This window comes from Solea solea, chromosome 15 (assembly GCF_958295425.1).
Source record: "Solea solea chromosome 15, fSolSol10.1, whole genome shotgun sequence".
Lineage (NCBI taxonomy): Eukaryota > Metazoa > Chordata > Actinopteri > Pleuronectiformes > Soleidae > Solea > Solea solea.
The window spans coordinates 23038818-23053216 of NC_081148.1; the positions used below are offsets into that span (position 1 = coordinate 23038818).

At 37.8% G+C, this 14399-nt stretch overlaps 2 protein-coding genes across 3 annotated transcripts in view; one reads left to right on the forward strand and one right to left on the reverse strand.

The window, feature by feature from the left end:
* cfap43 (cilia and flagella associated protein 43) overlaps positions 1-12151 on the reverse strand; it is a 25127-nt gene extending 12976 nt beyond the window's left edge. Inside the window, exons 1-17 of one of the 2 annotated variants that reach the window (XM_058652085.1) lie at positions 9704-12151; positions 9357-9610; positions 8828-8924; positions 8534-8701; positions 7933-8083; positions 7660-7804; positions 7357-7439; positions 6867-6998; positions 6657-6773; positions 6470-6547; positions 6215-6363; positions 5478-5581; positions 5140-5289; positions 4010-4170; positions 3334-3501; positions 3110-3240; positions 607-769 (exon numbers count right to left, since the gene is read on the reverse strand). In XM_058652085.1, coding sequence (XP_058508068.1) covers positions 607-769; positions 3110-3240; positions 3334-3501; positions 4010-4170; positions 5140-5289; positions 5478-5581; positions 6215-6363; positions 6470-6547; positions 6657-6773; positions 6867-6998; positions 7357-7439; positions 7660-7804; positions 7933-8083; positions 8534-8701; positions 8828-8924; positions 9357-9610; positions 9704-9732 — 2280 coding nt within the window. In that variant the 5' untranslated portion in view covers positions 9733-12151. Of the gene's footprint in view, positions 1-606; positions 770-3109; positions 3241-3333; positions 3502-4009; positions 4171-5139; positions 5290-5477; positions 5582-6214; positions 6364-6469; positions 6548-6656; positions 6774-6866; positions 6999-7356; positions 7440-7659; positions 7805-7932; positions 8084-8533; positions 8702-8827; positions 8925-9356 lie in introns of both variants that reach the window. The other variant, XM_058652084.1, reaches the window with a different exon arrangement.
* LOC131474293 (glutathione S-transferase omega-1-like) lies at positions 11106-13363 on the forward strand. The gene is made up of 6 exons (XM_058652086.1): positions 11106-11209; positions 11909-12017; positions 12112-12334; positions 12413-12514; positions 12675-12781; positions 12978-13363. Exons 1-6 carry the CDS (start codon positions 11182-11184, stop codon positions 13126-13128), a joined length of 720 nt encoding a protein of 239 aa, XP_058508069.1. The 5' UTR covers positions 11106-11181; the 3' UTR covers positions 13129-13363.
* The last annotated feature ends 1036 nt before the right edge of the window (positions 13364-14399 follow it).

Genomic DNA, 14399 nt, shown 5'->3' on the forward strand with positions numbered 1-14399 from the left:
TTTGTGGACAAAAAACACAAGTGATATTTAATGAATCTGCATCATGTTTTATATGTTGTATATTTGTAAATACACAGTTTCTTCAATATGGAAGTTTTCCAATCTGGAATATTTCCGAATAATTCCCCGACTAAAGTTCTGGTCCCTTAACAGTATTCTGACATAAATAGCACATGAGGCACAAACCAAATAACAAAACTTACAAAATATTCCAAACAAAACTAGTGATTTAGTTGACAAAAATATAACTAAACAAAGCACTACTAAATACTGATAATCAAAAATCGAACTGTGATGAAAAACAATAAAATAATCAACTTAAATCACTAATAATAATAATAATATCAAACCAATTTCTAAATTAAGTTTCCTTTAAGTTTCCCCTTAACTGCTGACTGAGAAGCTGTGATTTGACGTGGATGAAAACATCAGCGTCGCTACAGACTCTAACACTGATTAACTTAAATATCTTGTTTATATAAATATCGTTAATATAATATAGTGTTTTTGTAGCCACAGAAAAAGCAACAGAGTTAGGTGATGGCGTTATATCGGTGCACATGTACACATGTGTAAAAAAATAAATCAGAGTAGATCATTGTTTACCTCACTTCTCTCTGATGTTCCAGTGACGGCGCAGCGTCCTTGTTTCCACACGGGCAGGTCAATGAGGACCGGGTTCTCTGCGGTGAATCTAGTCTTCAGGTAAAGACCCAGAGACTGACTGTGCTGAGCAGCTGTGATCACCTGAGCATCCACACCTTTCATCCTGTATGGAGCCACAGAAAACTTAAGATATAAGAGCCATTCTTATATCATTTTTTTTATATTTTCTGACCGTGTAAAAGAGATATTAATCTCAACTAATGCAGTAATCGTACTCGTCTATATGTTTGAGTAAAGTGCTGTAGGACACACAGGCTTTGTTTTAGTTGCTAACACCTTACCATAGGGAGTGAGGACATTGTGTTTGGTCCTCACAACATTAAAGGGCTTTTTGAGGAATTAAGACCTGGTTTTAGGGTTAGAGTTTAGGTTAACTGTTAGAGTTAGGGATTAAGTCGTTTGGGTTAAGGTTAGGGTAAGGGGATAGGGAATGCATGTCAATGGGTGTCCTCAGAAAGAATATATATATATATATATATACATATGTGTGTGTGTGTCACATTTCTACCAATATCTCTTGCATGTATTATCCAAACAACACCAAAGTTGGCACCCCACACACTGGAGCCCTGAGTAAGTCACCTGCCAAGTTTGAAGTCTGTCAAGCGACCTGTTGGACAGTTGTTGTGATTAACAAACGTTCTTTCATGGATAGAGGTAGAGTAAGTCCCTAGTAAAATCAAGGTTAGTTAGTTTGTCCTTTAAGTTCAATTATGTTTAAAACAAGATATGGAAAATAGGTACTAGTGTAACTAGTGTAAGATCCAAACATACATTTTCTACAGCTTTATCCTCCAGCTGAGGGTCAAAAGTGGCTTCACAAGGCCAACATTTTACAGGTCAACAACCATTCACTTTTACATTCACACCTACTGCTCTTCTATAATGTTGCATGATTTGGCCACAAACTGTGGGAGAAACCTGGAAAACCTGGAGAACCCCCCCCCCCCCACACACACACACACGCAAACTCCACACAGAAAGGCCTTTGATCATACCGGGATCCGAACCACTGGCAGTCCTTGCTGTGTGGCAACAATGCTAGCCACTTTACCAATGTGCGAGCCCTGTAACCATGATGTGGTTACATAAGTATTATTATCGTCCATATCTATAATTACTGACTTTCTCTGCATGTGGCGCTCAACCTCAAAACTGTTTGTTCCCACTAAAGTCTTTCAATAAATACATAATTTCATTTTTGAAACAGGTTTTAAAAGTTTTCTTCCTAAAGCAGCTGAACACGGTCAAACCATCGACTCAAACAGGAATAAATAAAGCGTTTTGCTATGGACGACACCAGGTTTTGGTGACTCAAAATAAACTGCAGGGCTTTGTTTATCATAATCAAAGAAAAGCTAATTCCACTGTGACTCACTGGTGTGTTTTGGGACAACAATGGCGATCTATGACTAAGAGTAATACATGATACAGAAGCTTTATCTCGGCTTTTTCACAGATCAACTACATCAAAACTTTTCAGTTGTTCCACAGAGGAAACAAAGAGTGGAAACAAAGAGTGACTGAGGACATTCATTCAGTGCCTCGTCTGGGATCAGCTCTCTGCACTGCAGCTGTAAAGTTTTATTTCCTTTCCTTTCCTTTCTTTTTTTTTAAATTAAAGCGTCTCTGAGTGACCTGAAATCTTTTGTATTATTATTATTGTTATTTCATTTCATATCAATGTATCCTATCAATTTGTATTTTACATCACTTTTTAATTTTTTTTATCATTATTGCACTTATTTTAGTACTATTGTCACATTTTATATGTGTACATTGTACATTTTCTACATCAAAGTACATTTTCCTGTTGGCATTTTATTTAAACCGTACAATATCTCTATACTTTCATATTGATTTTTATATATGTGATTATTTATTTACTTTAATCTTTTAGCTGCTTCATGCACTGTAATGTTGTTGATGTTTTTAGTTTTTTTTCGTTTATTTTATTATGTATTCCTTTTTTATCTGGAAAGAAGATGAATCATATTTATATTTTCTAGTTTGGTCTTTATTGGGACATTTCTGGTATTTAACAAAGCAAACCCATCCTTTAACATTATATCTGTTTAGGGATTTGAGTCGCCACTGGTTAATAAATACAGTGTAGACCAGTGTAGAATACATAAAATCTGTTTTAACTTTAAAACAAACATGTGCAGGAACAAACAAAGGAGGGAGACGTGGAATGTAATCCTGGATGTGACTCAGATTGTAAACGGTGCCGTGAAGTTTATTGGATCTTTGCTTTCCTGTAGATTATTCTCATAATCCCTCGGGAACCTCCACTTCAACTGTGTTTATTTATTGAGAGAGGGAAAAGTACTTTTAAATGTACGCAACTTCAAACTGCTGGAGAGCGTGCAACACCGCCCCCTGCTGTTCACAGCTGTGCATTACATGAACACAACACAAGAGTGTGTGTTTGCTGCTGTACCTGAGCTCAGTGCACATGACAGATCCGTCTCTGAAGCCAGCAGTGAGGAGCGTCAGGCCGTCGACGGAGAACATCACACTCCGAACTCCGCCGAGACGACACGAGTGACACTGCAGCTCGGCATAAAGCTCCTGTAGGTGCAGCAACAGCGTTGTAATAATCAAAATAATACACACCACAACCACAGGCTGTGAAAATGGGGTTAAATACTTTTATGCTCCTACCAGGGAGGCAGTTGCTCTGATGCGTAACAGACCATCGCGGCCCACAGAGGCGAGCCATAAGTGATGAGGAGACAGAGCGAGACAGGCGGGACCCAGAGGATGAGCCCTCACTTCCTGCTGTGGGTTCAGCTGGACCACATGTTGTTGACCGGTGAGACCATCTGTGTCCTGAGAGGAAAACAGACTCAAATAATCACTTTTGAGCCACTGTATTAGGCACACCGGTACGACTGTGGTGTTACTTCAAGAGCTCAATATTCTCTTAAATCACTTTTAAAGACCCTTCTCTTCTTCCTTCCTTTTCTACATGAAAACATATCTGGACAGATTTTACCACTTTACTATGTTATTTTATCATGATTTACTGTGTTTTTGTTGTAACTTTTTACCTTGAAAAGCACTTTAGTCTTTAAACTTGCTATAGAAATAAAGTTAACATTACAACCAAGGTATGAAGAATTACATTCTTAAAATGCACAACCTTGAAGCAGCAGAAAGACAACACTAGGTGTCGCCCCTGCCACTTCGTCAGTTGCCCCATGTACCTAATAAAGTGGCTTAAGAGTGTAGTTGTGTGTCAAACTGATTAGATGGAGACATAACCTTGTTTAGGCTACTATTTATGTGAAAATAAAATAAATAAACAGAGTCACTGGAGTGTTGGGCCGCAGCAAACCTCAGGGAGCTGAAAGCGTTGGAGAGATTTCTTCTCGTGACAGTAACCAAACACCTCGCTGACTCCAAGCACACAGGACTGAAGAGGACGAGGGACTTCATATCTGGACACTCTGAGGACGTGAGAAGACAGACAGCCGTGCCGGTCTGCACAGTCAGGACCTGCAGGTAAACAGACATCACATGGGCACCGCCTTAAAAAAACAGACAAGTCATGTTTTTTAAGTGATATAATCGCATGTGAGGGACTGCTGCCACACCCTCGACTTTAACCACTCTCTCTTTTGTTCAACATAAGCTGCTGTACAAAGAAAAAAGGTGCGTTTGTCTAAACCCTTTAGTCACTGGGCTTTCTTTTGTATGTAAGGCTTGAGTGAACAAGTCAAAACATTTGGATAAAAATGTCCCATTCATGGGTCCTGCCTTTGTTCTATGGAGGTGGATACATCTTTAGGAGCAGCGCTCCGTTTGATGAGATTTTCCATTTCTCAAGTCACAACAGGAAGAGAGGATGACAGATTTATTTAATGTACACTAACTAAGGAGGAGGAGGCCACTCCTGTTCAATTCTACCAACCAATACGATCCCTGAATTTCATTTAAAGGCAGAACTATGCAGGATTTTTACCCAAATTTAACAGCTTCAGAGTCATTGTGATGGTTAAATGTCTTGTTGTGGGGAGATTGTGCTTCTGTCTCCACTCCCTCTCCCCGTCTGTTAGCAGAAAACCAGTCTTGCAAGATCAGGGCAGCCGCTTTAAAACCATTGATGACAATGTAAACCTCTGTCAGTGAGTATAATAAGATATTATGAATAAAGTGACATATATGAGACTTGGGTACGGCACAATTCTATTCTATGAAACTGTTAACAACACATTTGAGCTGATGCATTTACCACCTACAGCCATTTCAAGCTATTTGGAAAACTGTGGGACAAATGCTCTTCTCCCACGAAGAAGAAATTAACAGCCCACAACATAACTCTGCCATTTTTATAGTCTGTTCATAGTGAAGCATGAAATATGTAGGTTTTTGTATAGTATATAATGATCAATAATCCTCTCTGCTCTGGATGTGTACCTAACTCTTTTAAGAGGACGTGTGCTGATTGAAATAATAATTGAGTACCTGTGAGGTCCTTTGCAGACAGAGAGAGCAGCGTGAGCAGGCGACCACCCTGATTCTTAAACTCCGGTCCACCACACAGAGCAAGAACTTTCACCTGTTCACGGTCTCTGATGCACCGAGTTGAAAGTGACAAAACTGCTCCAGGAGCAACTACAGGGGAGGAAAACGACAAAAGAATAGAAGTCCTCTGAATTTAATGCCTAAATTACCAAAAACATTATTTTTGTCAAGTTAAAATGATACAGTACGAGAGACAATGACAGCTGACAGCGTGGACAGTGACAGCGTTTAGGCATGTACTGTATATATAGGTTAAAGTAATTCATTTTAAGGTTTACCTGCGTGTCCTATGACTGAAAACTGCTTTGATGGCTTTGCATCTATGACATAGACATGTGAATCTGAGGCACCGGTGAGAAGGTAGTGACCCTCCTGATCAAAACTGTGGAATCAATGACACACAGAGAGAGTGATAAATGATATTAGCGTTGCTCTTGTCATGATTGATAGTGTGATTTGGGTCAAAATAGTTTCACTTTCACTCACTTTAAAAAAAGTGTGTCCCCAAATAGAAACTTGTAGAAACACTGGTTTAGGTGACATTTTAGTGTGGAACATTTTGTCGAGATTATTCACAGAAATGTGATATCCTGCCCATAGGTATGTTTATATAAGTATATATCTGCTTTGTTTTAGTAGCCCTGTGTGGGAACCACAGCCTCTATATATATATATCGCTTACATAGGCTTTTGTACTTTAGACAAGGGCCTTGCTTTACAGCCAAAATGTTTCTACAGGAGCCTGAATGGACAAACCAAAAGCCAGAGTGTGCATCTGACCTTTTGAAGCAAAAGCTTGCAATGCAAATGAAGACTAGCGGCTCCGCCCACATAAACTTGATGCAAAAAAATAATAAGTGTGTGAAAGTCTCACCACTAGACTTTCTTATGTACTGGACCTATAATTTGCTCTCTTAGCCATTAAATCTTGTGGGTTGTGATCACTCATGCCTCTACTTGACACATAAACATGATGTTTTTAAGTGAAATTGTGACAGTAATAGTGGATACTTGCACTAAGTGATCCACTGGACAGTGGTAGAGCTGAGTCTGATGCACCAGGCGAGGCTTTTGTTCCCTGTTCAGGTCAACAAAGAGGACGCTCCCTGACGATGTTCCGACTGCTGCGTATCGTGCAATAGGACAACAGGCCAGACTGGTCACCTGAACACACACACACACACACACACACACACACAGAAGACGATGTTTACACTTTACGCTGTGAGGCTTTTTATTTCACATGCATGTTGTATGTTGTGAATCTGACCTCAGCGTGAAGAGACAGGGAGCCGAGGCACACGCCGTCTGCAGACCACAGCTGCAATTCTCCAGAATCCCTCGCTGACTGAGGCCAGCAGCAAAAACACACACAAAACACAGCACCACTCACTTCACAGACAGTGAGCCTTTTGTCACAAGACTGTATAATTCTTGGGAAACATAAAATGCTTTACCACACTAATGTTCTCATCGGTGGGCAAAAAAACTGCCGCCACAAAGTTTCCACTGAGGACGTCCAGGACCTTCACTACTTTGTCTGACCGGGTAGAATTCAACACATAAATCTGACCCTAAAGGAAAATAACCCTACTTTGTTTACTTGTGTTTTTTTGTCATATAATAATTTGATGAAGTGCTTCACAAGAGTATGTTTGAGTACTCACTGTATCAGAGGATAAAAGTAAGGTTTCATGGTCGGGAGAGTGCGTCGCATGTGTGGCAGGTCCTTCTAACGTCCATGTTTGTGTGACGTCAATGTGAGTGCCTTTGATTTGCAGACAGTGCACCGAGCAGCCCTGTGAGGGAAACAACAGCAACAAGCACTGCTCTCAGTAGACCACACATAACAAGTTACTCATCCCATGTGCAATATACACATACAATATCTCTATCCTGTAAATATCAAGCCCATACTGTATATATTCTGCTCACTGTCTATAATGTACATTATTTTTTAACTTTTTGTAGTCATAATGGTAATATCTTTCTAGATATTGTACTTTGACATATGTGGAAATGTATGTTTATTATTTATGGTCTTTATCTTTACTGTCTTTGCTGCTGTGACAATGTCCTGTGAAAAAATGTTTTTGGAAAACAGAAAAACAGCTGTCATGAAGCTCATGAAGTGTTATTAGGTGCTCAGGTTCATACCTTCCCCACAGCGATCAACCCATTCTTGTTAAGGGTTAAACCTCGGAAGCTGGAATCTCTCTGATCACTGATGGCGTCAGGAGCTGAACAAACATGAAATACAAGTCAGATGACTATTTCTGAATAAAACTAATTCATATACTGTATATATATATATATATATATATACATATATATACATATACATATAAATATATATATATATATATATATATATATATATATATATATATATGGGAGATATATTTGCAGAGAATATAAAAAAAAAGAAAAGAAAGAATCCCACAGCATGTGTTTGTTTACTTGTGGGGTTGACGATGACAGAGACAGAGAGGCTCTCTGGGTCAACGAGGAGCAGGAATCCTTGTTCACAGCCCACACAGAGCTCAGACGTGGCTGTCCAACAAATGGCAGTAGGAGTCAGTCTGGCTTTAGTGAAGAGTTCAGCCTGACGGTGTGTTAGAGGATGTTATACTTTACATTTTTGTCTTTGTTTGTGTGCAAAACTGTTGTCAAGGCGAAAACAAAAAAAGAAAGAAATTGCAGCATCGTCACCACAAATATGATATACAATACCGCAATGCTCTCTGCCTCGATGCCCTTGAGCCCTGCGATGGCTGATGGAGGCATCTCTGGACCAAAATATGACAATTGGTCACCGACTGTATAAGAAGTGGATGTGTGTTTCTCAGCAACAGATCCATCAGTTGTAGGAAGCTCAATCACACTGGAACACAACAAATAGGATATGAATATCTGGTTCAATACATAATTTTCTTCCATATTTTTTAGTATTTTTAAACATTTTATAAACACCTTTTTCATAATTTTTCAATTAGTTCTTGATATTTTAAGATTATATTACAACATTCCATCATGATATCGAGCAATAACAATATTCATGACGATGTTTCACAGAATTTCAAAATAAAAGTTTTTGTTTTGAACATGCAATGATGCATAGATTGCAATTGTTTGTAGTACTCTAATCTAATCTAATCTAATCCAATATATAGTCTGCATAACTAGGATTTACATTACATGTGTTTTTTAAGTACTAATAGCAAGTAAAACTAATTAAACGTCACATATAAATGCAGGTATGGTAGTTTCAATGATCACGTTGATGTGTATCAGTTTATATTTTAGATTCATGCTTAAACCAAGTCTACTTTACCATGGTTTAAGGACATGAAAGCTTGCGCTCTTCTCGATGTTCCACACAGTGACGGATGTTTTGCACAAAGCGCAGAGCTGGAGCCAGTTCATGGGGTTGAACGCCAAAGAGACAACATCTTTCCCAGCTTGTGGTTGTGAGCAAATTGGCTCAGCAGTCTCCCAGTTCCTGCATCACACAGTAACAGTTAGATCAGAGCAGCATCAACCTAAATGAACCTATATTTAAAAAAGGATACTGTGCACATGTGGCCCACACAGTGTCAGGTATAGTGGACCGCATTTGGTGGCTCACCACACTGTTATGATGTGGTCTGGAAGAGACGAACAACAGCCCAAATAAGGACCACCATCACTTAAGGCCAGAGAGGTGTAGTCCAGCTGCGCTCCTCCTAGAAAAACAAACAATAATATTAACTATTGATCTCAGCTGGTTGAGTGGATAAATCGCACAAGAATCAAGTGACATTTTGACATGTTTAAGCAGGAAAATCACAGGCTCTGTTCAGTTTAAGTACAGTCATTAAGGCCAGTGAGCTGAGTGACATCAGGAAGCTGAATGGAATCCAGCCATCATTCATTTGATCATGTACACCTGTGATTTTCCTCTCATGACTTGTCAAACTGGCTGTTGCATCAACGACACTTTGACAGGTCTCAGTGGGATAGGCATAGGTATAAATCTTGACGTGAAAAGAACTATTGTTAATGTCAATCAGTAACAACTGTGCTTTTACTGCTAAAGTGTCCCAATCCACCTGAACGCACCATGCTTATCACAAACAGCCTTTATCTTGCGTAATGAAAATAAAAAAAAACTTTACCTTTCAGCTCATTCTTCAACAGAAGCTCAGGGAAAATGTACACAAATATAGAGGGTGATAGTTTTTGCTCAGAAAAAGCAAAAACCCCAGTGTTGCCATTAGCTGTCAAAGCTCCAACGCCCCTGCCAGGACCCTGGAGCACACTCTGACCTTTAGTCTCCAGGTTCAGGAAACAGATATTATTCCCACACACGTAACAAACTGTTCTATTGTCCACAAACTCAACAGTCTGGTTTGTGAAACCTTGCGTCCACCTAGAAGCAGTAACACACACACAAAGCCAAAAATAAGCTACTGTTGGCACAAATGTAATTAAAAACATTGTGCTGTTTTGTTAAGCTACTTACCTGACTTTTAAACTTCTACTGTCATCCATTTTGAGTTTGTTTTAGAACCACACACACTGGATTTCAACTGTTTCAGGCTCCCCCAAAAAACAATGGCAAGTATTACGTAACCATAGCAACATGACAACCTGGACCGGCGTAATGTGGCGGATTGATACAACAACATCTACATCTACTACGATTAAACTTTAAGAAATGGTGCTAATAAATCGACATTAACACGTTTAACTAGTGTGGGGATATATTTGTATTTCGTTCAGGACGGTAGAAAGTTACTATACTTCGTGAACACGAGCTAGTTCCTGCGTGTTTGTAGGACCTACTTTTTCTTCCGCCAGTAAAACAGCATGGTCCCGGAAGTGAAAATCCCACTCATTTTCTGATATTTTCAACATTATATTTTCTAATAAAAGAACCGAGTGAGCTAAAATACGTCATATATAACCCATATAGATGAAATAAAAACATTTAAAAACATTACAATAGGTAAAGGACTGAGGCATTAGTGAAATGAGGAAGACACAAACTTTTACTTACAAAACAAGAGCTGCAATCACTGTTTGGTAAGTAGAAACTACATTTTAGTGGATGAATTTGCCCTTTCAATAAATATAAAGGACTTTTTTTGATATCACTCACCCAGAGAGAGAAACTATCTTCAAGTCACATGGCAGGAGCTATAATCATTTTCAAGAGCTACAATCATCATTTTGCTAAGTGAAAAGCTGCATTTACAGGTTTTATTAATCCTTTACATACTATTCAATAGGTAAAAAGGACCAAGTGAGCTACAATATCATCAATATAATGACATAATAATATCCTCGTTAATGAAATTAAAGGCACAAAAAATCTTTTATTCACAAGATAAGCACTGAACTTACTTTAGGGAAGTGAAAAACTACATTCCAGTGGTTATATTGGCCTCTTACGAGTATTTTAACTTGTTAATAGTACTAATACAACAATTTTGAATGAAATTAAATAATTCTGAAGCAGAAACAAGCTTTAATACCTGACATATGTGTTGATTAGCAAGTGGAGCTACTACATACAGGTGGTTGAAATTGCTTTATAAAGGTGTGTCTATGTACGTTAAAATAATGCTGAGTCACACTGATAACTGTATTGGTAAATGTACATGTATAAAAGTTGACTAGGGCTAAAATAATGCTGAGTCACACTGATAATTATCAGCACATGTAGATGTAAATAACATGACATGGGGGGATAACGCTCACATTGATAACTATATTAGTAAATGTAGATGTATAGAAGTTGATAGGGCTAAAATAAGTCACAATGACTAGTGTATCATCAACTATTTGTTATAATTTGACTTGTGGTAAATAATGCTGAGTCATAGCCCCACCCACTAAGCTGGCAGATTGACGTTATGTAATAGACACAGAGCACTCCTGTGTCTCTCTAACTTGTTTTACTATACGTGAGCCACCACCTGAAGCTGCAGCAGCAACATGGCAACTGAGAAGGCTTTCACTAAAGGTAAGAAAATGACTCAGCAAACCGCCTGCTACCAAAGCTGAAACTGAAACAGAAACTCAACCGAACTCATTTCCCACTAAAGGTTCTACCGTAGAACTTCTACGTGAAAGAAATATATCATATTTGGTCATGTTTATAAGTATAAATTGTCTTTTATATGCTCTGGTGTTTTTTTTGTTTTGTTTTTAAATAACTGAATAAGAAAGAATCATAAATTAAACATGCAGAGACCTCAGTTAAGGAGACTTATTTAAAAAGTGTAGATGGCAGTAAATTTATATTGATATCCAAATATAGATGCTGTATTCTATATGTTGTAGCTTTGGAATCTTCATGTAATGTACTTTTTTTTTTTTAAATCCTTTAAGCCCTGCAATGGTAAATATACTCTATATATTGTTCGGACTAGTGTCCACTTAAACGTGTAGTGTTAAACTTAAAAACAAGCAAATGTCTTTTAAATTCAAGCCATTGTTAAATAAGTTCACACACATGACTCGCTCTGTGTTTCTCAGATTGGCAGTGTGTTTTTCGATGTTGTGTCGCTCAACAACATTCCCGCAAAGAGATTTATTTTATGTTGTTAAAACTGGTAATTTCCAGGTTTTTTGTAAACACAGATCAAAAAAACAAGTACACAATTATGAAAATAATCATTAGCTACCCCTATAATCATGCTTTCTTCTTCCTTCTTTTCAGGATGTGCTGCACCTGGTCCAGTCCCTAAAGACTCCATCAGGATTTACAGCATGAGATTCTGCCCATTTGCCCAGAGAACCAGATTGGTCCTGCACGCCAAAGGAATCAAGTAAACATCTCTGTTGTGCTTAGTTTAAAAACCATACAATAACTTGTACATAAATAAACATGAGATTTCTAACCTGCCATTGTCTTTGTTTCAGACATGAAACCATCAACATTAACCTGAAGGACAAACCTGAGTGGTACTTTTCTAAGAATCCTTCCGGCAGTGTACCAACACTGGAGACCCCTGCTGGTGAGGTGATATGTGAGTCTCTCATCACCTGTGACTACCTGGATGAAGTTTACCCAGGGAAGCAGCTGCTTCCTTCCTCTCCCTATGGAAAAGCTCAGCAGAAAATGAGGCTGGAGCATTTTTCCAAGGTAAAAACCTGTGTGGAAATCTCTGCATTTACAGTTACCATTGCTAAATAATCACATTTATGTCACTGTGTCCTACAGGTGGTACCGTACATATTCAACATCCCAATGGGGAGAAGAAAAGGCGAGGACGTCTCAGGACTGGAAGCTGAAATGAAAGAAAAGTTGGCTAAGTTTGACAAGGCAAGTGCTTTTGGTTCTTCATGTAATTGTCTAGCTTGTCATCCTGAGGAATGAGTTTTTGGAGGGGTTTTAAAAATGAGAGAAATTAAATGAAACTCTTTTACATTAATAATCATAACATTTCATAACAAATCTGAAGAATATAATATGTATTTTTTAGGACCTGGTTGACAAGAAGACAAAGTTCTTTGGCGGCAACTCCATCACGATGATCGACTACATGATGTGGCCATTTATGGCAAGGATGGCTGCCTTTGACTTACAACAGTGAGTAATGGCCACAGAGACTGTACATACATCCTGGCAATTTGTGCACGAATTGTGGCAATTTGTGCACAAATTGTGACTATTTGTGCATAAATCCTGACAGCATGTCCATAATGAAACGCTATGACCATTTTAAAGCCATTTCTGTAACATGTAACATGTAACGTGGATGATTTTATTCCCTTTGTCTCTTCAGCTGCCTTGATCACACACCTGCACTGAAGAAATGGATGGAGCACATGTCCGAAGACCCGAGTGTCAAAGAAACCACGCACGATGTGGACACCTACAAAACCTTTTACAAGAGCTACCACGAGGGGAAACCCAACTTTGACTATGGCCTGTAGAAGAAACCGACAGAAACCCTCAAAACTGTCTATTTATATCTATGTTTTTTGGTTATAGTTATTCATGTATGACTTTTATTTAGTGGTAATCAGGCTTTAATTAAACATGTTGATTTCAGGGATAATTTGACAAATGTTTATGTTTTTGGAAATGATGTACGGTAATTGAATAATTCCAGATGTTTTCAATGACCAGTTTCAAAACGTGGCACTTGTTCTAATAAATGAATCAACCCAACAATGATTGTGAAACTGAACTTTTCATTTATGTTACAATAGACACAGAACAGTATAATGATTTCCCACCAATACCTGACACCACTACAAGGGAAATGTAACAGATGAATTATTCAGCTGTCATTCAGCTGCATTACGTATTAAAAACTCAGTAAACCACTGAGCTGATTTCTATTCAACTTTGTTGAAAGGTGTCATGACCCGTTACATAATTTATGGCTGCAACAATTAATGACAGACTATTAAATCAATCAGCTATTTTGATTAGAGAAAAAGGATGTCAGCCTGTTTAGATTTGGGAAGTTTAAAAAATATATATTTTTGACAGTTTGGTAAAATAACAAACTGAGAAAATATTCAACAGACCAATAATGAAAATAAATTGCAGCCCAAGAAGAATCAATCAAATATTGGAGTAGATTAATTTGACATTTACACTGTCACAGTACGAGAGGTCTTAATGTTAAAATGGTAGAACATATCTATAAAATACCAATGTGATTATTGTTGCTGGAGGCAAATTCAGATCTGTTCTAATAAACTATTATCCTGGTTATGCAAAGGAGGTTTTATGTTTTTTTAGCCTTCAGAATAGTCCCACTGAGTGACTTTGAAAAATTAGAGCTAACCTTTTTGGTACAAAATTTTGTATGTACTGTATGTATGTACATATCTGAAGGCCATTTTCTCATAACGTTTCATTACAAATAAATGTGGTCATTTTAGTTACATTAAAAGAGCTGCTGGTGCTAAAGGTTAGAAATGAAACCCGATTTAACCTTTGACAAGTGTCACTAAAGAAAACATTAAGAGTTGCACAATGTATTTAATTTAGCTTACGGCGGAAAGAGTCATCTATCTATCTAGACATTTTTGTGAAACGTCTATATATATATATATATATATATATATATATATATATATATATATATATATATATATATATATATATATATAGCTTACAGCAGAGCTTACGCCTGTTTATCTAGTTATCTAGTTGTTGTTGTGTGGTTGTTGTTGTTTTTTTAAATCCA

What these genes read in the sequence shown, in the direction of transcription:
- LOC131474293 (XM_058652086.1), top strand. Translation starts at nt 11,182, where the DNA reads ATGGCAACTGAGAAGGCTTTCACTAAAG. An exon ending in GGCTGGAGCATTTTTCCAAG is followed by an intron (nt 12,335 to 12,412) that starts GTAAAAACCTGT and finishes TGTGTCCTACAG; the next exon opens with GTGGTACCGTACATATTCAA. An exon ending in GCTGCCTTTGACTTACAACA is followed by an intron (nt 12,782 to 12,977) that starts GTGAGTAATGGC and finishes TTGTCTCTTCAG; the next exon opens with CTGCCTTGATCACACACCTG.